The sequence below is a fragment of the Manacus candei genome, unplaced genomic scaffold (assembly GCF_025592945.1).
Source record: "Manacus candei isolate 608988 ecotype Guabito, Panama unplaced genomic scaffold, ASM2559294v1 h1tg000112l, whole genome shotgun sequence".
NCBI classification, from domain to species: Eukaryota; Metazoa; Chordata; class Aves; order Passeriformes; family Pipridae; genus Manacus; species Manacus candei.
This window is the reverse complement of record NW_026138160.1, coordinates 827,885-852,566: the sequence shown is the minus strand read 5'-3', so window position 1 is coordinate 852,566 and position 24,682 is coordinate 827,885. Positions and strand designations below refer to the sequence as shown.

Below are 24,682 nucleotides of genomic sequence, written 5' to 3'. Positions count from 1 at the left end.
ACGGCTGGAAGTGTTCCAGGCCAGGTTGGACGGGGCTTGGAGGAACCTGGATAGTGGAAGGTGCCCCCGCCCATGGCAGGAGGTGGATGAGATGAGCTTTAATGTCCCTTCCAACCCAAACCAGTCTGTGATTCTATGATAGGGAAATGCCCTGTGTTCACTGCAGAGCCCGTTCAGGGGTATTTGCTCTCCGAATTGAGCACATCCCTGGTTTGGGAGAGAGGAGAAGGCTGGAATGATTTAAACGGGACGAATATAAACAGGAAAGTTCTGTTTCCGATTCACTGAAAAGTCGTTCCCTCCTCCAGAGCAGAATCGTTTTGCTCCCCCTTCAGGCTCCGCGTCGTGACGGTTTTTAACCAACAGTAATGAAAGCGGTGGTTTGCCTTTCCCCAGCTCCGAGCGGGACGACAGGATTTTGGCTCCTCTTGGGAGAACCGGGACAGTCCTCCTGCAGCAAACTCCCATGCACCCGCTGGGCCTCCCCTTCCCTCGGCCAGAGCGTCTCCCAACAGGATCCGCCGTTCCCAGTACGCAGGGACTGGGACGCGGGTGAGGGCGCTGTAATCCGCCTGGCAATAGGCGGAGCTCGGCGCTAATTGGCTCCTGGGCGGAGATGCTCTCTAATCTGCCTGGCAACAGGCGGCTCTAGGCTCTGATTGGCTTTTGACAAGCTGCGGGGGCGCGGACTGCACGTAACCTTCGGCGCATGCGCGGTCCGAGACGCGTGACCCCGTTGCTGCCCCGCCACGTCAGTCGGAGGCGCAGTTCCGCTGCCGCGCGTGCGCAGTGCGCGGCGCGGCCATGGCGGGGTCGGTGCGGGCCGTGGCGCGGCGGTTCCTGTCCGAGTACGGCGGCGGCACCGCCGGGCGCCTCAAGGCGCTGGACGCCTTCCTGCTCTACGTGCTGCTCACGGGCGCGCTGCAGTTCGGATACTGCCTTGGCGTCGGCACCTTCCCCTTCAACTCCTTCCTCAGCGGCTTCATCTCCGCCGTCGGCAGCTTCATCCTGGGCGGTCAGTGCCGGGCCCTGCAGGCGGCGAGGGAGCCTCGGAACCCGGCGGGGGTCCCTGGGCAGCCACAGGGACCCACCGGGGCCCCTCGGCACCTCCAGCACCCCGGGCGGGCAGGGGCTTCTTGGGGCCAGCCCCGATCCTTGTTCCTCCCGGGATCATCGCAGGCTCCAGCAGGGTCAGCTGCAGGCGCTGCTCTCCCAAAGTATCCCCAAACCCACCCTGTTCCTCTGCAGCCCCCCCAGCGCAGGGACTAACGGGCTGGGGGAGCTGGGGTGTTCACCTGGGGTGTTCGCCGGGGAGACCTTGGAGCCCCTTCTAGTGCTTAAAGAGGCTCCAGGAACGCTGGAGAGGGACTTGGGACAAGGGCCTGGAGGGACAGGACAAGGGGGAATGGCTTCCCACCGACATAGGGCAGGCTTAGATGGGATATTGGGACGGAATTCTTCCCCGTGAGGGTGGGGAGGCCCTGGCACAGGTTGCCCAGAGAAGCTCTGGCTGCCTCATCCCTGGAAGTGTCCAAGGCCAGACTGGACAGGACTTGGAGCAACCCGGGAAAGTGGAAGGTGTCCCTGCCCATGGAAAGTGGTGGAACTGGATAAGCTTTCATGTCCCCTCCAACCCAAACCATCCTGTGATTCTGTGTTTCTAACACACCCAGTAGAGGATATAAGAATATCTACACTTCTGTGTGAGTCTCATCCTGCTCTGAGCCTGTTCCTCTCCGGACTCTGTTGGGCACCCCTGTGGTGTGTGCGTGTGGTGCTGTGGGAGCACTGACTCCATGACAACCCTATGCAAATCCCCTACCCGTGTCCTCCTCATCTGTAGTAACGACGGAGTAACTTTTCACTGGTGGAACAGTACCTGGACTGGGCTGCCCCAGGAAGGCTGTGCTTCCCACGAGAACCTCTTTCTGTGCTCACTAATCTCTCATTCTCTCTCTCTGCTCTGCAGTTTGCCTCCGGATCCAGATCAACCCCCAGAACAAGGGCGAGTTCCAGGGCATCTCCCCAGAGCGGGCGTTCGCCGATTTCCTCTTTGCCAACACCATCCTCCACCTCGTCGTCATCAACTTCGTTGGCTGAGCTCTGGGAGAGGCTGCTAGGTACTGATCCATGGGATCTCAAAAGGGGCAACCACAGGGCATCAGTGTTTCTGGGGGAGAACTAGAACCAGAGTGAATCCAGGAGTCCTCCCGACTCCCGGCTGCCTCTGGGCCAAGCACAGCCGGGCTGTTGTTCTCTGGGTTGGCACAGGGTGAGGATTTACAGCTTTCTGCTTTTGAGCATGTATTTTTTGGCTTTTGTATCATTTGATAGGGCATTTAACTAGGAGTGTTAGAGAAACCTACCCACATTCCTCTCTTATGAGAGATATTCCTCATTCTTCTTTGCAGGAGGGGCTTTGGGAGCTGGAACTCCTGGGGGAGTTTCCTCCATTTGTGAGGGTTGTCCTTTCTGGAGGCCATGGTGTGGCTGGGGTCCAAGTCTGCAAGTTCCTCCACAGATGAGGCAGTTTGGGACAGGGACAGTTGGGTTGGGAAGTGGAGGACATGCCCTGTTGTTACTATTGCAAGGGGCCACAGGATCACAGGAGCTTGGAGGAATTTCCTCCCCCTTAGCAGTAACATTGCTCCTGTTGCCTTCTCTCTTTCCAGGTCTTGAATTGCTCCTGAGCTCTGATGGCAAAGCCTGGCATAGGGAAGTGCAGTTCCCCAGCAGACTCTCACCTTCTGCCTTGGTGGAGGAAGGGACTCAGGTTTTTCCCCACAGTGTCCTATGGAGGGGTCTGCAGCCTCATTATGTACCTGTAATCCTTTCCATCAATAAAACCCTGTGTGACACTGCAGCCTTTTCCCTGTTGGTGACAAATACAGAGCTTCTCCTGCACCCAAGTTCTCTCCCTCTCAGGCATGACTCCCTGATTGTACACCTCTCTCTCCCTTTCTACCCAACAGACTTTTTTTTCTGTGCCCCAGTTTTGGAGGGAAGCAGGAAACAAGTTGTCATGAAAACTCAGTTGTCATCCACCCTTTTCATCTCCCTTTTTCCTGCACCTTTATCTTACAGAGTCTGTTGCCAATGTGCCCCTGGGCTTCAAAGCTGTGAAAAATTCGGGTTAGGCTGTGGTGAATGGTCATGAAGGGAAGGAGCTGGTGGGTGTTCTCCAGCATGTCCCCAGGTGTACCCACCTTCCCACAGGTCCTCCCACATCCCTTAGAGGCACATGGATCATGTGTGGATGTCCCAGGTGGACTTAGAGCCCCACTAAGGCTTGTGAGTTGTTACAACCACCCTGCCACGGTGTCGGGGTCCCTGCACTCTGATGTACTGATGAACACAAGCATGTTGGAAGGGGCTGCCAAGCTGTCAGGGCCTCTGAGCTGCACTGAAGCTCCTCTGAGGGAAGAAGCTCCCCCCTCAGATTTAGAATCACAGAATCATCAAGGTTGGAAAATACCTTCGAAGTCATCCAGTCCAACCCTCCACCCACTGTAACCCCTAAACCATCACCCAGCACCAGATCCAGGCACCTCTTGAACACCCCCAGGAATGGTGACTCCACCACCTCCCTGGGCAACCTATTCCAATGCCTGACCACCCTAACAGTGAAAGCATTTTCTTCTAATATCTAATCTGAATCTCCCCTGGCTCAGTTTGAGGCCATTTCCCCATGTCTTCTCACTGCAGGCACGGGAGAAGAGACTGACCCCACCCTCTTCTCAGGTGTTTGTGAAAGCGATGAGTTCCTCAGACTAAACAAGCCCAACCCCCTCAGCCATCCCTCATAAGGCATGTTTTTCATGAGCCTTGTTGCCCTTCTCTGGACACACTGCAGCCCCTCAATGTCCTTTTTTAAGTGAGGGGCCCAGAACTGAACACAGCACTCGAGGTGTGGCCTCACCAGTGCCAGGTACAGGGAAAGGATCACTTCCCTGGTCCTGCTGCCACACTATTCTGGATACAGGCCAGGATGCCGTGTGCATTCCTGGCCACCTGGGCACGCTGTTGGCTCATATTGAGCGAGCTGTCAACCAGCACCTCCAGGTGTCTTTTCTGCAGAACACCTCTCGAGTCCCTCTTCCCCCAGCCTGTAACTCAAGCAGAATTCTTGAGGGAGGGTAGAATTGCAGGGGGACTTTTCACAAGGTTGTGTAGTGACAGGACAAGGAGGAATGGCTTCAAACTTCCAGGGGGCAGGGTTAGATGGGATATTGGGATGGAATTCTTCCCTGTGAGGTTGGGGAGGCCCTGGCACAGGTTGCCCAGAGAAACTGTGGCTGCCTCATCCCTGGAAGTGTCCAAGGCCAAATTGGCCAGGGCTTGGAGCAACCTGGTCTAGTGGAAGATGTCCCTGCACATGGCACGCGGTGGAACGAGATGAGCTTTCATGTCTCTTCCAACCCAAACAAATCTGGTGTTCTGTGATTCTCTGATCAATTTGGGTCCTATCAAAACTATTCCCACATTGGAATAAGCTTCAACAAATCCATCAATACCTTCAAGCCCTGCTCCTCATAAAGTCTGTGCTCGGGTTCCTGGTCACACAAGGAGAAGGATAAGAAGAGAGGCTGGTTTGTGCACAGGGCCTTGTTTGGTGAGAGATGACAAATGTTGGGCAAGGTATTTCCTCCAACAAAACCCTTAGAAAATGTTCAAATTCATCTACCCATAGGCAGGTTTGGGGGACACGAGCTGGTATAGGGGAGAGGGTGCTGGAGATGGACCATGCAACATCTTCCCTGCCAGTGTGACAGGACTCTGGCCTGGCCGTTCATCCTCCCTTCTCCTCTGGATCAGGAGAAGTGGAAGGATTTTTCTGTATGGATTCAGTCTGTATAGAGGGTCTGTATAGAGATCTATCAGCAATTCAAATTCAGAAATCTGACACAATTCTAAGATCTTTCCCCACCACCCACCACACTTTATAATGCATTTTCTCCCCTCCTTTCCCTGCCCACTCTATTCATAGCTCAGTCCTTCCTGCTATAACCAAAACAACTCCCCCACCCTCCCCAAGTGCAGGCTGTGGTGAGGAGGTGGGAGGGAAGGATATACTAACCTCATTCCACTTTGGCTTGTGGTCTAACGTCTGCTGTTCTTTTCCTTTCCACAGCTTCTCCCCCTTCCTGCCATGTGCCACCCCAGCCCTGCACCTCCACCCCCATTTGTGCTCCACTTTCCAGAGGAAGTGGTTTCTGTGGTCAGGTGTAGATGAGCATCAAAAGGTGACCCAGATCTTGATTGTGACGTCATGGAACTGGTGCTGTGGCCTCTTCCTGCCTCACCTGGCCCATGAGCCACTTTCCACCTCCTGTCCTGCTGTATTATTTCCTGCCTTCACTTTGCTCTGCGGTTTTTATTTCTCAAAATAAACAAGAAAGCACAAAGGGGACAGGGGCACATTGTGGTGGTTGGGAGATTGCCAGCCTGATATCTCGAAGTGTCTTTGAACTAGACCTGCAAATTTAGTGTTTTGCAGGTCACATGCCCAGAGCCACATTAGTCAAAATATTTAACTCATCCCCCACTTGGAAAATCCTGTCACTGGGGTCGTTTAACCTGGAAGAAAGACTGAGATGTAGAAACAAAGGCAGCACAGTCCTTAACCTTTGCCCTTACAGCTGGGAGTAGGTTTGAAGTGCAACATAAAAAAATTAAGATTTAAAAAGTGATGCTAAAAGTAAATGAGTATGGGAAGTTTTCTCCCACATCTCTGAAAGTTGCTTGGATGAGGTTAATCAGTTGGAAATTTGTGAAATTCAGTTACTTGCTTTATAGTTCAAATATCGTTTAAGCAGCTTCTTCAAGCTGCTTCCTGGTGATTTGGCAGATCTCATCATGAGCAGAGTGTAAGCTCCAAGAGCTACCTGGAATCCAGCACTTAAGGAGCCACAGGCTTCCTACATCTGGAGAGATACCAGAGTGACTGTTACGTCAAGGGAGAGACAAGAGAACAAATCCCTGAACATCTGTACTATAAAATAATCAGGGCAATAGACACAGAAAAGTTAAAGTTGTTCCTTGGCAGGAGGGGTCAGTAACTTTGTCACCCTGTGATAGGCCACCTCCTAAATGGTCAGGGATGGTCACTATGATAAATGGTGACCATGGCAAGAGACCAGTGAGACACTGTCATGTTGCTGCTCAGCACTGCAGGGTCAGATCCTGGCATGGTCCTCCCACATGGAGCACCAGGACTTTTGGCTAAAAGCGTTTGAATCATGAGCCTTTATGAAATCAGCCCCATGTGAAGGCTGTGAATCCAGCAGGTTGAGAAATACCCTATGAGGGGGAATCACCCCCACGAGTCCAGCGAGGCTTTTCCCACCACTCACTTTGGGCACCAGTGTAAGGTACGAGCAAGGCTCAAGCTTGTGTTTCTGTCAGAGCACACTTCTCATTCCTCCCTCCAGAGGAATTTCTGGGGCTTCAGAAGAAGATGGAGAAATTGATGCCACAAAAGGAGAAAAATTCTTTTCCAGTCTTGCCATGGACAGATGGAACCTGGAGGCAGAGGGCGGTCGGTTGGTGTCACCACTGCAAAGTAGCTGCCTTGTCCTGCAGTGACACTCAGAAGTGGGAAAACAGTTAGAGATAAGACACTTCAGGCTCCTGTGTCCCCCACAGCAGCAGGCAACCTGGACCCATGACTAGTCCTCTCACTGGCCAAGCATGTTTTACTAGCACAGAGTCTGTGCTTGGAGAAGAGCTCCCCTGCTCCCCTCCTTCCCCAGCCACGCTCTTCTCACGTGGACAGAGCACAGACGTCCTGGAGAGGGAATTTGTAGCTCTTCCCACCCTCCGTGGTGAATCCAACCCCTTCCCTCCTTCACCCCAAAGGCCAGGCTCGTTCCTAAAGCCCAGCTGAAGGCTGAAGCAATTCCTCAAACAACAAATATAACAGACAAACAAGTTTCTCATTTTGGTAAGAATTGTTTAATAACAGCCAAAGGCCTAAAGAAATGCCAAAACACGGTGTGGGTGCCAGTACAGTTCATGCATTAGCGGCATGTGAATGTCACAGGCATGCACTGTCCAAAGGTGGGCACATGTGGACAGGTAAATATTACAGTATATTTTTATGCAATGGTTATAAAAAGAAGTTAGGAAACCTCAGGTTGTTAGACCTAAACAAAAAGAACAAAGGGGGTTTGTATTTTTACTGAATACAAAGCCAAATCTGAAGCTGGTTTAAATTCAGGAAATAGTAAGGCCAGATAGACTTCAGAAAGTAATAATTTTTTATTATTTTTTTTTTATCTGTGATAGTGAGGTGACAATTTCACTGAATTTAGGACTTCTGGGACACATAGCAGCACATCCTTTAGGGGAAATAAGGGATTTCTTGCTCTGATCGAGCAAAGGATAGCAGGACATGATGCACAGCATCCTGAGAAAGTCTCCCTTTGCTTTTCAAATTGTTTTACTTGTATATGAAAAGGTGGCTAGGGGGTGCACCCTAAGAGACGTGCATATCCTGAATCTACCAAAATAGGAAAAATTCACATTCAGGTGATATTTAGCTCACAGTTTTCAACAAACAGCACTGCTCCAGGCAGAAATTGTCATTTTAGTGCAAGTAACAGTGATGTTTGGCAATCTATATTTATACCAATGTCTGCTGCCTGCAGAAGAGGTGAATGAACCATTCGGGGGGGCAGAAAGCTGCAAATTTTAAGCTTAGTTTTGAGTAATTTTGTAGCAATGCAAACAAAGCAATTTAGAATAGAATGGTTGGTGTGATATATAAGAACAACAAGAGATGTTCCTTGCATCAGGAATATTCCTGTGTTCACTCTTGCTCTCAATGGTCTCTCAAAGATTCCTCAGGAGATTTTTTTGACTGCACCATCCGGTTACTTTCAATTCTGCGACAAAAATAAAGGTATGTTAAATCATTATTTGGGTTACAGTCACAGCTGCTGAAGTGACCAGGCAAGAGAAAGAGAAGAAAGAGACACTGGACCAAAGCAAATATATTAAGGTCTTATATTGAAGTCTCTCATCTGGAGACTGGTCAGGGGATAAATCTGACAGATGAATGCAGGTAAGGGAAGGGATGATGTAGAAATAAAAGGGAGAGATGTCTTGAAACAAAAAAAAATTGCATATGGACAAGGAAAGGTACTTGAGAGGTGGGTGAAAATGGTCTGGCCAGAGAAGTGGATGAGTTTTACTGTTGATAGACAAAAGGTGTATGGATAGACTGCATAAACAGATGTTCCAGAGTGAAGGAAGATTCATAACTGATGAACTGATCCAGATATTTTCTGACAGATGATTTCAGACTCCCCATCCATACTCACTTCTTTTTTCCACAGGAGCATTGTCATCACCACATTAAAAATTAATCCTTTCATTAAAATTATTTTCAGGCCCAGCTGTGATAAAGACAGTGTGTTCAGGTGTTCGTCTGGAAAAGCATCAGAAAATGAGAGTCACAAGAGCACTGAGACATCCTCATTCCAGACAGATTAAAACACTTCCTAATGAGGCTACTCAGATGGAATCAACTGGTGGGACAGGGAGCAGGACTGATGGACTTTTATTTCTGCCATTCAATAACCACTTAATTATCTGATGTGCAAGTCTGCCAACCATCTAAATACTGTGTATTATGAACTCAGGATGCTGGAGGTGTCCCTCCTCCCTTTCTCTAAATTTTTTTAAAGATGGGCAGGGGGAAAACAAATCTAAATTTTATTCATAGAACAAAATTGTATTTGGATTTTCTATTAATCTGAAGTTTGAAAATACATTGTTCTATTCTGGAGAAGCAGAGAGCCATCATCAAAAACACATTTGATGTTTATCATCGAAAACCTCTCTCTGAAAGGCTGATCAAATCAGCACATTTACTGATGAGTATTTCCCTGAAATGGTGTTTTGGAAAGATTTGCAAAAGCACAGCTGTTCTGTGAGCAGGGCAAGCTCAGTGGCAGGCTCAGCTCCTTTGAACCGGCAGGAAGAGCAGTCCTTGGGCTGCAGCACTACTCATACACCCCCCAGCCCTGAGCTGGAGCTCAGCTTGCTCAGATGCACCATAGCTTTAGTGCATCCCTGAGCACACACAGCAAAAACCACCTGCTTAGCTATTGGTTCATTAGGTGTTTGTGCACCCCAAAATAAACCCAAGTCTTCTGAAGTCTGAAAGGCAGCAGACAGTGAGGCTGACTCATATCAGAACCTGAAGTCCCCCAGTGATGGGCAGTAGCTATTTGGTGAGTCATTGCAGGAGCATGTGAACACTGGCTACACTGGTTGCATAAAATTACCAGCTTGGATCTGGAAGGCCACATTTACCCCAGGACTCCTAGCCTTGGTGTTTAAAGCCTGTGGGGCCCTTTGGGAAATTTCCAGTCTGAACTTTTTGGTCCAACAACAATTCTGCAAGCAGGAAATATCTGCAAAAATTTGGGAAAATATTTCCTTTAATCAGGCCAATCTTTACTACTAAAATGCTGTGTACATACCTGTCCTGAAGTGTAGGGACAGCCCTGTAACACAGACAGTGCTGGCACCTGCAAAGAGTAAAGACAAATTTAATTAATAACAGAAATGGACTTATTCAGAAGCTCATAATGATATCTCTGCTTAGAAGGGATAAATTAGAGTTTCTGGCCATTGAAACCTTCCATAAATACTCTTTTCTGCTGTTTTCAGGGCAAGTATAAAATATGATGTAATTAAACTTCAGGGTCCCACTGGGCAAAGGAATGTCAAGCTTTCCTTCCACACTCCTCCCCAAAGTGTTTTTAAGATCTCTCTGCTGTGACTGTACCAATCTACTGACCCTTAATCTTGTTTCCACCAAAGAGGAAGGAGAAAGAAAAGAGGGGCAACAAGGCAATATTCCTCTGGACTGTGGGAGTTAATGGAGCGTTGCCTGCATTGCTGGGAGATGTGAACCAGTCCTGCTCACATGAACAGCACAGAGCCCAGAGCACCTCTGACCCTGCACACCCCCCACAGCAATGCCATTACCACTTTCAGGGTCCTCGCCCTCCAGTTCTCCAAAGCCCACATGACTGGCACCACACTGCATTTCATCTCTCCTGGCCCAGTAGGTTGACAGGTAGCTCGATTCCGCGCTGTTCTCAGCTGTTGCCACCTCCACAACAGCAGATGTGGCCTTCTCAGCAGTGTAAAAAGTGACTTTTTCAGGAGAGTAATCTGTGATTAGGCACATTTCCAAATCCTCATCATCTTTAGAGGTCAGTCTGTAGGCTGAAGGAGACAGAGGACCTTCTGAAAGTAGAGAAAATGAGAGTCATTAGATGAGAGTACACATTCACAGTTCCTTTAGTCTTAACATACAGACCCTTAAAAATGCAGGTTCTTCCATTACTCCAGTGGGAAGTTGCCTGATCATAGGGATCTTGTGCTAGGACACCTTTAGAGAACCAAAGCTTCTACTGCAGATGATGCAGGAGCTACTTCTGTTGACTTAGATTGTATGGGAGACACAGAGAGTGTTCAGGCAGGGCCCCTGGAGCACCTCAAAAGGCACTCATGGACATCCACACTCTGGATGTTCACATCTAACCTGGCCATTCCTCTCTGGAACAACTCCTCAACTCTGCTCTGCAGCCTGGGTGCACTCAGGAATGTGTACAACAGGTGAGAGGGCACCTGAGCAACCTGGGCTAGTGCAAGGTGTCCCTGCCCATGGTTGGAACCTGGTCTTTAAGGTCCCTCCCAGCCCAAACCATCCTGTGATTCTGTGATTCTTTCTTCACTGCTATGACATGTAATGTGTCTGGAGAGAGCTGAGCAGCCCTGGGCCATTCAGCCTGTTCTGCAAAGGTTTAGTCAAATCCACCAGTGAAATCCCACTTCTCCCCATGTCCTGAGGGGCAGTGGATAAACCACTAAACCTAAATAGATCTCAGTCATTTACCATGAGTGTCACTAATGGTGCTCCTACAGCAGAAAGGTAGAGAAGCCACTGAAAAGCAGGAGCACGTGGCTGCATTCAGGGAGAGGTGAATGAAGCAAAAAAATGTTTCATCATGTTCCACCACTTGACAGCTCAGTGTCAGGTTTTTTTCCTAAATTTTACGCTGCAGAAGGGGGGGTTGAGGAACTAAAGGCTGCAGATATAAGACACTTCATGTTCATTACTGTTTTCTTGCTTCAAACTCTGCTAGCAAGTCAGTCAGACTGGGATTTTCCACACATAAAAACACAACCTCCAGTTAAACTCTTTTTTGCACATTCAGCTCTGTAAACTTGTATTCTAAGCATTTCATCTGATTCTATGAGAAGGTACTTTCCTAAACCTTTACTCACAGCTAACAATAAAATGTTATGGATGTTGCAGTGCTCTCATGATGACTAAATGAAGTATCATTAGAGACATACTGCAGCCAAGATTTGGGGCTCTCAGCAACCCTCTGACTGTATTTTCCATTGGCCCTCACAAGTTTGAACCAGAGCTTCAGTTCGCGTTTTTAAACTGATAAAGTGTTATTGTGTGGGATTGAGAGTTTAGATTAACCTTTGCTTTCTCCCTGTTCATATACCTAACTGACAAATATTGTAGAAATGCTGAAGACTGCTTAACTCCTAGATGAAGAATTCTTAATTTCTTCCCATATGAGAGGTTTGGAATAAATCTTGGCTTCTAGAAACTGTCTCAAAATCTATCACTCAGATAAATGCTCTTCATCTGTTCGGTTGCCAGCTGTCAGCACCATAGAGAAACAGCCGTAGTTCTCTATTAGGATGACATCAGAAAAAAACTAATCCACAAAGCCCAGTGGTTCATTCTCTGGCCCTTCTTCTAAATTACAGTTCATCTGTCCTCACTTTGCCCTGGCTTTGAAGAACCTGATGAGACTCTTTCCAAACTATGAAGAAATACAGTGCAATGTGTGCTCTGACTCCCTCAGCCCCGCTTCCCACCTCGCATACTCCCAGTTTCGTTTTGGAAATTTCAGTGATTGTTTTTTAGGGAGAGAAAGACAGGTGCAGGTAAAAAGTTTGGTGATAGATCCTTGTATGAAATACAGAGGAACCAGGGTACATCACTCCCCTGGGGTGCATGGAAACAAAAGAGAAGAGGAGGAATTTCTAGAGCTGTTCTTTTTCTCTCTCATCATGAGCACTGTGCTTTCTGAACAGCTACACATCTCTCCAAATTAGGGTAGTTTTCTCCCTTTCAATCCGTGCAATGCTTTGATCTCAAGCAGATAAAACAATAGTCTGTTTTTCACAAGAAGCTTCGGCAGTACCTGTTTTGCAAAATATTCATTTCTCGATCTTACTCAGAGTGGGGCTGCTCTTGCTCTGGTGCTGTTTCTAGTACTGATAAGTTCTTTTATGTATCTGCACACCTTTATGAAAGCTTGCAGATAGTTTTGGTAAATACCGACTACTATAACCATGGCACTGTGACCTGTTATTCTGTCTTAATGAGCTGGTGGATGTGCTGGAGATGCTGCGCATTTATGAACTTTATTTACAGGAAAGATTGGGAAGTGATTCATGTTACTCTGAGCTGTCCACATTACCTAATTTCATTTTTCCTGAAGCATATTTTCCAGATGGAAGAACAGGAGCTGTTGGAATGCTATTCCTGCCCAGTTTACAGAGAAAGCTAACTCCGAGGCTGATTTCATGGAGAGAGCAGTAGAACCCTGTTCCAATATCAGACTGAGACCTCTGCCTTTTTTTATTTTTTTCCCTTAAACAAGCTTCAGTAGAAATCCTGAACTGGTTTAATACCCAGTTTGTATTGCACAGAGAATGATCTCATTCTCCATTCCCCCTAAGGCAAACCCTCTGAATCTCTGGTCACTCTGGAACTGGTGTGACAGAGGTCTTTGATGCTCTTACCATTTCTTAGTCTGAGACATGATATTCCACAGCTTGAATCAACCTGGAACTATGCCCAATTCCAGGGACATCTGCACCCCCTCACACACTCATACAGGCTGATCTTGACCCCAGAGGAGCAACTCCAATGAATTAACAAGCACTTTAGTGATGTTCCCCATCTGTCCCCCAATGCAGGTTCCAAAAGGTCCTCTGTGAGGTCTGCCAGCCCTGCATGGATGCTGGGATGGCTACAGCAAGACTAGATGAACTTAGATAAGACCTGAACCCTTCTCTTAACTTTCAATGCTCTTGTCTGGAGACTCTCAGGTAACAGAAGCCAGGTCCTAGTCCAGCATTAGCCAAGTCACCCAGAGTACAGAGACTCTGTGCAGAAATTCACCATTTGCAAATGTGAATATACTCCTTCGGTGACAGACTTCAGGCATAATTCTGATCTCCAGCCAAAAAATGTTCTTTTTATTGCCTCTGTAATTATTCTTGGAGAATTCAAACTACCTAAACTGTCCAGAACCTCTCTGACAAAGCATTTAAGGGAAAGATTTCTAGCTAAACTAAAACTAACAGTGTATTAATAGAGGAAGATACCCAGTAGGTGAAGAGATATCAAGTGTTTAACGGATTAAATAGTTCTCTAGTACCAAACCAGGATGAATCTGGGGCTTTTATCATGTGTTCACACTGAGCACTCCATAACAAATTTCACAAGTTCTTACTACGCTGTTGGGAACTAGGCGAACTACCGTCAGACCTTTGAGATGCAGTCATCATCACCCTATATAAGAAGAAAGGAATTAAATCAGACTGTTCAAATTACCATGGTATTACTCTGCTCTCCATTGCTGGCAAAATCCTGGTAAGAATACTCTTAAACAGACTAATACCCGCTATAGCAGAAGGAATTCTACCTGAAAGTCAATGTGGTTTCAGAGCCAACAGGAGTACCACAGACATGGTGTTTGTTCTCAGACAACTGCAAGAGAAGTGTAGGGAACAGAACAAAGGTCCCTATGTAACCTTTGTTGACCTCACCAAGGCTCTTGATACTGTGAGCAGGAAAGGTCTAGGGCAGATTTTGGAACATGTCAATTGTCCCCCCAAGTTCCTCAAAATGATCATCTCGCTCCATGAGGATGAGCATGGCCAAGTCAGATATGGCAATGCACTTTCTGAGCCCTTTCTAATAAAGAACAGTGTGAAACAAGGCTGCGTTCTTACACCAACCCTATTCACAATCTTTTCCAGCAGGATGCTCCAAAGGGCCATGGCAGACCTCGAGGATCAGGACGGTATCTACATCTGACATCGTACTGATGGAAGCCTTTTCAACCTAAGGCGACTGAAGGCCCACACCAAGACCTTAAACCATCTTGTCCAGGAGCTGCTTTATGCTGATGACGCCGCCCTTGTTGCCCACACAGAAGCAGCTCTGCAGCGTTTAACATCCTGCTTTGCTGAGGCTGCTGAGCTCTTTGGGCTGGAAGTCAGTTTAAAGAAAACAGAAGTTCTCTATCTACCTGCACCTCAGGAAGTCTTCCTTCATCCCCACATCACCATTGGCCAATCAGAGCTCAAATCAGTCCAGCAGTTTAATTACCTAGGCAGCCTCATCTCCTTGGATGGTGAGATTGACAGAGAGATAGACAACAGGTTAGCAAAGGCATACAGTGCTTTTGGAAAACTCCATAAAAGAGTTTGGCGAAATAAACACTTGAAGAAAAGTACCAAGATCAGTGTTTACAAAACCATAGTGCTGTCTACTCTCTTATATGGTTTCAGATCATGGGTCATCTACAGCCACCACCTGCGACTCCTGGAACGCTTCCATCAGTGCTGCCTCCGTACGATCCTAAACATCCACTGGTCAGATGATGTGACCAACACATCTGTTCTAGAACAAGCAGCAGTCACAAGTATTGAGGCCATGTTGCTGAGAACACAGCTGCGCTGGGCAGGGCACGTCTCCAGGATGAAGGACCAACCACCGCCTCCCTAAGATCTTGCTTTATGGTGAACTTGCCACCGGCTGCTGCATGAGAGGAGCCCCAAAGAGGAGATACAAGGACCCTCTGAAACAACCTTGGCCATATTGATCACCATAACTGGTCTACTCTGGCCTCCATCTGGGAGGTCTGGAGACACACCATCTATAACGCTGCTGATGCCTTTGAGAACACAGCAGGATCACCCTTGAGGAGAAAAGACAGTGCAGAAAGAATTGTGCCTTGCAGAATTTACCACCTAAGGAGTCTTTCTGCTGTGCCTTTTGCAACTGGACGTGCCTGTCTCATATTGGCCTTTTTAGCCACCAGCGTGCTTGTGACAAACATGGGTAGAGACCTTTCCCTAATCTTCATTCACGAAGCCCAACCATGACATTGAGAAAAAAATGAAATGGATTTTTCTTAAATTTCACATTGGGAAGCAATACCCTGTTTCTGTTCATGCACAGATGTACTCATGCATTACCCAAACCATAGGAGAGATTTAGTATAATCTGTCCCAGGTGATTGAGATGGCTTAACCCACCCATGAGACAGTTGCCTGGAAACAAAAAGACTTGAAATGTCTGCTCATGAACCTCCTGAGAACCTCTGTCTTTTTCACAAGATACTTTTCCGTGCTTTTTCTTCCAAAATCAGACTGAGTTTTAATTGCCAGATCAAGTTTTCAACTTTATATGCCAGAGATTTAGTTTCTTAAAAAAAAAATTCCTAGAATCATAGAATGGTTTTGGGTTTGAAGGAAGCTTTAAAGCTCATCTAGTTCAATCCTCAATTCAAAAAATTTCAACTAAATAAAAGAAACTTTCTAAATTAGGGATTAACTATTAATGTAGCCCCAGACAAAAAAAACGCATTTGTTTAATGAATAAAAAGCTCAAAAGAATCAGCCTGATATCCCTTTCTAAGAACAGGTAAAAGTTAATTTTTTGTTCAAATCAGAAAGTCAGAAGAACTTTTGATCTCACTCTTGTGGAATTGCTTCAGGCATGTCTAGTTCACACTGAAATGATATCCATTCCCAATCAGTCTGTTTAATGCATACATTCAATTAGGTAACTTATTTGGGATCATACCTTTGTGCTGCTTCTCCCAGCTCCAGTATTCCATACCCCCCAGTTTGAATCATTGCAAATACTGTAGTCTAAGTCACCTGGGACATTTCTTCACAGTTCAGTGTGAAACTAAGACTTGAATATGAACCCAGAGGTATCTCTGATTTTTTTCCCTCTCAGACTAAGACAAAACACTGTTACTGTCTGACAGGACTCAGAAGTTAATGATAGACCAACATCATTAACCTGAGACATTGAGGATGCTCACTCACTTCCCACTATTCCCAGTGTCCCTGCTCGACCTTCGCGAGCATCCTGCTGAGAAAGAATCTTGGATTCATTTTCTTTTGGCCTTCACTCTTCTCTCTACTCTTCGTCAAGAGTTTATGCTCATTCTCCATGAAGGCAGAGCTATTCAGAGACACTGACCAGAGGACACTGCTCCTGCCTTTACACCTTGATAGCCTGTCCTTCTCCAAATCTTACACACTTGGCTTGACTTTAAATCTGGTCCCTCTTCCAAACAAAAATGTACTGTATTTTGAGTTTCCCACTCAACAAGAAGCCCCAGTTACCATAAGAATAACCAGGCATGACAAGAAGTTTGGTTCCCCTTCCAAATGCAATCTTTGTACTTCCCGACAGCTCACACTGTAACAGTAGTTGTTACAAATATGGAAGAGGACTTTATTTTGGGGTTTTAAAACCAAAAGATCATGATATATTTTCTTAGGCTAAGACTCGGAAAATTCAGGCTTCAAGTCCCTGCCGTGACTATTAAAACTGTGTCAACATCACCATCTTCTCTCGCTGTTTTCTCCTGCAGTGGGTCACTGCCACACCACAGCCAAGCACTCCTTGCATTCCAAGACAACATCTCTAGTCCAGCTGGCTTTTGTCAAGGGAAGATGAAAGGATGTTAGAATATACTTCCATCATAGTCCCTACTCCCCCCACCCAATAAACACCAGTCCTGGTGTTAATATGGAAGAGAAAGCTCAAACTTACTTGGGGTAACAACAAGTTGGGTCCCAGTTCCAAATGTGAGTTTCAGGTATCCCTGATTGGCACACTGGTGTCAACCTCTACAAAAATGTGGGCAGGTTTTCTCAGTGCTTACTGACACCCAGGGCAGCAGAGCAGGGATAACTTAAGGGAGCAATGATGAAACATGCTGATTTAAGATACCATTAAAGTACCAAATAAATCTACTAAAAAATGATCAGGATCAGAAACACAGAGATCAAATTAAAAAAATACTCATTCATTCATTTGCTGGTTACAATTGTGTGTTACATCTTTTGGGGCAATAAAAAGAACAATCTGCTTTTCCATCTGCAAAATCACCTAAAACTCCAGTTCCCTGAGACATGATGTTAAGGGCAACAACCTGTAAGTCCATGGTTTTTCCTGAATATTTACTACCCTTGATAACCAACAGCATTCTTTTCTCTAATGTCAGCTTGTATCCTCCATCCCCATAATTCACATAGTTCAGGAAACCTTTGCAAGGACTCCTTTTGACCTTGGTTATAGTTCTCTCCTTACAAGTTTCAGTGGCACACTGTGTCCCCGTCCAGGTCTTGGAGCTTTATAGGTGGTTGCAAAGGCAATCTGAGCCTTCTAACTCCGTTACCTGGGGTTTCACATGCTGAGCTCTGCAGTAGCCAGAGCAAGTATTTACACATGGCCTTGCAGCTGCAACAGCTCAGCAAACCTGGGTTTAAGTCACAAATAGAGTCCACTTGCAGTATTTGTGGATAATACAGTGTCTGTACATCAGACAGACCAGCTAAAGTCCAGTTCTCTTTCAAGAGTAATATTACAAATGTCGTAGTGCAAGGTTTCTTGATGGGATTCTGATATGAGCAAAGACTGAAATGGTGATAGTCACCATAAATGGAATCAAAGATCCGTAGAGTTGTGTGGGTTGGAAGGGACCTTTAAAGGTCATCTACTCCAACTCTCCTGCAATGATGAGGGACATCTTCAACTAGGTAAGATTGCTCAGAGCCCCATCTAACCTGACTTCGAATGTTTTCAAGGGTGGGGCATCCACCACCTCTCTGGGCAACCGGTGTTGGTGTTTCACCACTCTCATAGTAAAAATTTCTTCTTTAACTCTAGTTTGAATCTACCCTCTTTTAGTTTAAAACCATTTCTCCCTGTTCTCTTGCTACAGGTTGTGTTAAAAAGCTTGTCACCATCCTTTTTGTAAGCCTGAAAGTACTTATAAATACTGAAAGGCTGTAATAAAATCTCCTTGGAGCCTCCTCCAGGCTAAACAGCCTCATTTCTCTCAGCCTGTCCTCCCCCTAATCATTTCTGTGGCCCTGCATCCACTCCCATAGGTCCATGTCTTTCCTGTGTTGGGGGCCCCAGAGTTGGAGGCAGCATTGCAGGTGGGGGGGGGGGGTCTCACCAGAGCAGAGCAGAGGAGAATCACTTCCCTCTGCCTCCTGGACATGCTGCTGGACATGCAGCTCAGGACAGAGTTGGCTTTTTGGGCTGTCAGTTCACATCTCTGCCTCATGTCAGGCAATGCAAATATTATAAATATTCTTGCGTTTCAATGACTTATATAATCTATGACTTTTCTTGAGGGCAGTGGAAGTGGCATGGATAGATCCTTAGGGGAGAACAAAGCCACATGGCTGACTTGGCAGAAGAGCAAACCCAGGCTTTGTCTTAGCTGATCCCAGGACTGCAATGGATGGAGGAGCACTGAAAGCACATCCTGCCTGCACCTGCCTCCCGGAAGGGCTGCTTGGACACCTGCCTGAGCTAAAGGTTAAGGTGGGCTACGCTACCACTGACAACTGCCATTCCCCAGCTCTTGGTGTCTATTCACAAAAAACTTGCATTAGTCAAAAAATCAGGATAAATGTACCTGGAAAAACCAGAAGCCTTGTTCCAGATCCAAATGTGAGTTTGTAGTTACTTCCATAGTCATACAATAGCACAGGCCTCTACAATATCCAGAGTAGTATTGAACGGAGCCTTCAACAAAGAAATACTCCACCAAAAGATATCCTCTTTATCTCTAACTAGACAGATCTATTTATCTAGGACTTTTCTTCTTATTGGCTTTCTTTCCATGTGGTATATTGCATCTGTCACACTCCCAAAAACCTGTTCTTTAATATTCCCCTCCACTGTATTTGTCCCATTTCTTCCAGAAAGCCACCTGTATCACAACATCTATTCCTCATCTTATTCCTCATTTATTTAGTCTGCCAGTCAGATTCCTCTCTCGAAATTAGTTTATTTACTGTTACTTCACACCTCACCTGGGGACTGATGGTGCAGTGCAACCTCCATCATCCCATTCTCTTGGATTTCCCATCTGAATTAGTCTAGAGTGATTCCAGAGCAAATGTGCCATTTAGTTTTTCAGTAGAAAGCACTTTTTTGTCTGTTATTTCTTTGTGGCAGAGAGACCATTGTTCATTCTGTCATCAAACACTGAGGTTTCAGGATGCATTAGGGAAGCTCTGACAGTGTGACCAGAGCAAGACCTGGAGCAGTTCACACAGATATGACCATAGTGGTAAATCTGGAGACATGTAAATTAACTCAGGCGGAGCTTTGATTTATAGCTCCTTTAGCTTACTGATAGCTCCATATAAACCTGAGACTCTCATTTCTCTCAGATGCTTTTGAACAGGGTTGGAAGGGTCATTTGAAACAAGAGCAATTTCTTCAGAAGTTTTTAGAATGAACACTTTCTTTATGCTGCTCGTTTTTGTAACTTTCAGAATAAAATCATGGTGAAATTATGTTAACAATTACTACAACTTAAAGAAAGTGAAAAATTGCTTTTCAAGAGTAAACCCAACCTGTTTATATATTAAAGAATCCTAAATGTATTCTTAAGAAATTTGGAAAAGTTGATATATTTACAAAAAATATTGATATCTTAGGATCTGTCTTGCCCTTTTACAAAGAGTTTCAGACAAGAGATAGGGTGTGGAGTTTTGGGGGGACTTTTTTCATATATTTGTGGCAGCAACAGTCAAAGCACACATTTTTCCACACTTTTTTGTTCAGAAAAAAATATTTTGGAGTCAGGATCACCTTTCTATCCTTCCACCAAAGTCATTCAGTAACTAACTTTGCTTCTTACCCTCTTTCCACTCCATCCAGGTGTCTATGCCATACCCAATTTTATGGCTTTCACACTGTTCTCCAACAGTTTCAGATCCTCACTTTTAACGTGCTCCAAACTTCACCTGGATGTTGAAGGGCAAGATAAATTCCCAGTACTCGACACTACCTGGCTGTGATTACAAACTCGGTGTCATTCTCAAGGTTGTTTTCTGAGCTTCCTGAGCATCCTGAATTTATATAATGTCTCACAGTGACAGAAAACACTCCCTCCATTACAGCTTGAGGATCTCCAGAGCAGAGACCCAACATGTGTATTTTTTGCATCCACATACAATTATCAGTCTTGTTACCTCTAAGTATTTCTATCCACACACTGGAAAAGTCCTTTTTACCTGCTACAGCTTTACGTAACCAGCCTCACCACTCTGTATTTTGCTGATCCATGTTGTCTTTCATAATTTCCCTTTGCTTCTCCTCTACTTCAGGAGTTTGATTTAGGAACCCACTTGCTTTTAGCTTTCCAAGGAAAATCCTCTTGCACATGTAAAACTTCTGCTATGGCTGGTTCATCACTGGGAATAGGGAGGGGAAAATATGTATGCAGCCACGGAAATCACTTGCTCTTATACCAGTCCCCAGTTTATAGTCCTGTTGCTAATGTAATGTGAGGTGACAAAATAAGCAAAATAACTTGTAAACTGAAAGAAGTACTGCCAAGAGAAATCCCATCTGAGAACTCAGACGTACCTGGGGAAACCACGACTTTGGTTCCAGCTCCAAATGTAACTTTGCCATAACTCCCAGTATGGCACTGTGACACAGTGCTTTGCAAAATGGTGCTCTGAGATGTACCTGTGCTGGATGAAGACTTGAGAACACAGAAATGCAAGATTTCTGTTGGAGGTATCTAACCAACATTACTGGCCACCACCTCAGAACCTACAGTGAAATAAACACTTCCTTCAGTCACATTCCTCTGTCTGGTTAATTCATCATCTGTTTATGGTTTCCTGTGTCTCCACACAGCATCTGTCCATCAGTATGTGCAAACACAACTTTCCAGGCTCTGACTGCTGCTGTTGAGTCTCACCAGTCTGTGTTACCTTTCTGCTCTCTTATCTTGCAATGTCCACCTTCCTTTGCAGACTGCACTTCATGTTGTAATAATCCATACTTAGAATCATAGAATCATGAAATTGTTTAGGTTAGAAAAGCCCTCTAAGATCATAAAGTCCAACCCTTCACGCAGAGCCACCATATTCACCTCTAAACCATAGAATTTAGCAATTTGGACTGTCCAAATACCTCCTCCCAATTTGCACAACTCACAGGAAAGCTCCACAGCTTGTGCCACTCCCATCACAGCTGTGGACCATCGCTGCTGCTCTATAGTTCCCAGCAGATACAATAGTAACCTACAGATCACTGTTATTACTTGTTGGTAAAGGCCTGAACTGCATTTTGCTACTTTCTTGCAGACATTAACCTTGGCTTTGTGTGGATTGAAGTTTTCCGCTGGGCTCAATGTCCAAAATCTCAGAAATCTTACTTTTCTTACACGTCTCTGCTCTTAAATTTCACTTATTTTGTTGTCACTTTTTCCCTGCTTGGATGCATATCTAGTGCACAGCAGTTAAGCAGAAAGTCTACCACTTCTTTCCAGGGAATACTAAACCCATCTAAAATTGTTCCACAAAGCCACTGCACTGTTATTTCTGCAGCTGAAGTCCAACATTGTCTATATTGAGTCCCCCTTGACTCAGAGGAGAGACAACTCACCTGGGAAAACGAGAAGCTTGGTTCCACTCCCCCAGGTGAGTTTTACCCACCCTCCCGAACCATCACTGTGTGACAGCTCATTACAAAATGGGCCTCTTCATCCAATCCCCTCAGGGGCTGTTGGAGGGCTGGGATCTATTCCATCCTGGATCTGCCTCTGAAAGAGGTTATAAACACCCAAACACATTTCCATAGATCTCCTTTAATTTCTCTTTGCCAAACACCTTTCTTAATTTTTGAATGAGTGTGAATAACTGGTCTTGTTTACAGTCACCTAAGACGGGAAGAACCTACCCCTGAGGGTAGGTTATCAGGGAACATTTTATGATCCCTGCCCCAAAGGCTGGTTGTACTGGAATGGAAAAAGAGTTTGAAATAAGAACCTGAACACAGCCTAGGCTCAGGGTCACTGATGCACTCCACCTTCCTAGGAGTCCAGACTTCCAGCTACAGGAGGCATGTTTGCAATGCCAGAGGTGCTCCACTATTTAAATAATTGCTCTACATTTCAAGTAGGCAGTTCCTCTTATTGCCAAACCACAGCAGAGCCCCAGGACAGAATTGGCTGAGGTTGCAACACTCAGGTATTGACCCGTTTGGCAAGGTGGTGACTTGAGTCCCTGAGCCAAAGGTGAATTGGAGGCTGTTCTCAGAACAGCAGAGGACAGAAACCCAGAGAGTTGGTTCCCAGCTGGGAGCTACACCTCCCCCAGGGGGGCTGTCCTGGCAGCCTCCTCACACCCTGGGCAGTCAAGATGCCCACTGGAAGTGGAAACCTGCTGCATTCCTGCAGAGTGGCTCAATGGGGGACAATCTCACTTGTCTATTTTGGGGTCCTTACACTTCTGTCTGCCTGCTCAGTGAGATTAGTGTCCTCCTTTCACTGTTCACACCTCAGCCAGGCTGAAATCTTATAGTGCTCTGCATCTTTTTCTATCTGATCATGCTCAGAAGAACAACCTACCTACGTACAGGTATTTCACAGCACTATCAGCAAATGTGCACAAACCATGATCGGAGACCTGAGTGAGTCAACTGAAAGTCCTATGTAAACAACAGAACTGAACCCCTTTACATCTCCTCTACCACTGTCCACAACCTTGCTCAGATACTGAGCACAAGCTGGTCAGTCTGCACGTCCTAAACCTCTCCCCTGTTCCTGTGGGCTGCTGGACTATCAGCATGTCAGTGCCATGTCCATAGTACATTTCTCTAAGTAGCAAATCCTCCACCTGGAAAAACTTATAGGCACAGGAGTATCTTGAAATACAACCCAAGATCTCCTTCTCATGTGTAATGTGACCCAGTAACACGAAGAACTTCTACAGTGTGCTCCAGGGAACACCCAAGGATTTTCAAAAATGAAACACATGAAGGCTGCACTCACTGGGCTGGATGGACAATCTGGTCCCTGAGCCAAAGGTCACCTTGCTGTAGCTGTCCCACAGCATTTCCTTCCCTAACAAAAAGCCCAGCAAGGCAAAGTAGCACCTCTTCCCCAGCCTTTGCCCAGCCATGCCCATGCTCACAGGGGCAGCAGGTGTTCCCACTACAGCAGGAGACCACCAGGATGCAGTGGCACATGATGGGCTGCCCACAGGACATTTGTGAGCAGGTGTGTGGCCACTCTGTCCATTCCATTCCAATTGAGATCAAGAAGGGTGAAGACACACCCCATGCCCCCACTCTGATTGCAGGATCAAGGACACTGTTGGACTATGAGGACAAACTCTGAGAGGCTGCTGCTCATGCTCAGGGATAAAAAAGAAAGGATCTCATGCAGGTTCACCACCTCAGACTCCTCATCAATGCATCTACTGCATTTGATGAAATGATAACTTCCCCTATCAAAGATGACCCAGACTCAACAAGTACATCTCCAAGACACTCCAGTGGACACTCAAAGACTTCTGACCAAGAACATAGAGGAAAGCTGCACACTCACTGGGCTGGATGGACAGTCTAGTCCCTGAGCCAAAGGTCACCTTGTTGGAGCTGGAGCCAGAATCTCACAGCATTTCCTTCCCTAACAAAAAGCCCAGCAAGCCACTGGGGAGCAGCACCTCTCCCCAAGCCTTTACCCAGCCATGCCAGTGCTGGGGGGGCAGCAGAAGGTGACACAATGCAGGAGGTCCCTGGGCAGGAGCAGAGGCTGATATTCTGAGTCAGTGGGAGGAGGTCAGGGCAATGGCCAGAACTAAGGGGCACCCACCACACCTCCTCCTCCTCCTCCTCCTCCTGTCCCCACAGGGTCTCCAGGCTGTGTCCTGGTTTGCTGTAGGAGTGGCAAATCTCTGCCATGGAGAGAGAAAACCTGGCTGATGGCACACGTTCCCTGGGGATCAGAGAGCTTTAAAAGGATCAGGAACTTGGGCCTGGCCAACCAGCACTTCCTGGGCATCCCCAGGAGCCTTGTCCCACTCCCAGACAGGTCCCAGTGGGAAGCACCATTGCTCGCATGCTGCTTCCTGGAGCAGCGCAAACCCTGCTGAGTGCAGGGACATCAGAGAGCCGAAGGACCACCGGATCCACTTCAGTGTGGATGGGAACAGGTCTCCAAAGTGTCAGGTCTCTGTGACGCACACACCTCTCATCCCTGTTCAGAGGGAAGACAAATACGGGAACAGGCAATCAAAGAAGCTTTGACACCGTAACAGGACGCATGGGAGGACAAAGCAGGGGGACATGTGGGAAGACCAAGTCCAAGGGACACCTGGGGAATTGCAGGTGCTCCGGCATTGGGCTTCCCAAAATTCTGCCCCTCAAAACAACAGAACAAGATGAGAATGAAGCAATTCCAGTTTGCGGGACAAGGGGTTGTTTACCTGGAAGGACAGAAAGCACCGTCCCCTTCCCCAAGGTGACTCTGCCTGCGAC

General features: G+C 46.5%; 2 protein-coding genes across 2 annotated transcripts in view; one reads left to right on the top strand and one right to left on the bottom strand.

Annotated features, from left to right (window-relative positions):
* Positions 1–776: 776 nt before the first annotated feature.
* DAD1 (defender against cell death 1) lies at positions 777–2,863 on the top strand. Its single transcript, XM_051769698.1, has 3 exons — positions 777–1,015; positions 1,970–2,120; positions 2,673–2,863. Exons 1-2 carry the CDS (start codon positions 805–807, stop codon positions 2,098–2,100), a joined length of 342 nt encoding a protein of 113 aa, XP_051625658.1. The 5' UTR covers positions 777–804; the 3' UTR covers positions 2,101–2,120; positions 2,673–2,863.
* Positions 2,864–6,926: 4,063 nt separating this feature from the next.
* The window catches only part of LOC127461670 (M1-specific T cell receptor alpha chain-like), a 118,941-nt gene continuing 101,185 nt past the window's right edge, over positions 6,927–24,682 (bottom strand). The window contains exons 5-8 of the mRNA XM_051769693.1: positions 10,003–10,266; positions 9,492–9,539; positions 8,325–8,431; positions 6,927–7,886 (exon numbers count right to left, since the gene is read on the bottom strand). Coding sequence (XP_051625653.1) covers positions 7,881–7,886; positions 8,325–8,431; positions 9,492–9,539; positions 10,003–10,266 — 425 coding nt within the window. The 3' untranslated portion in view covers positions 6,927–7,880. The remainder of the gene's footprint in view (positions 7,887–8,324; positions 8,432–9,491; positions 9,540–10,002; positions 10,267–24,682) is intronic.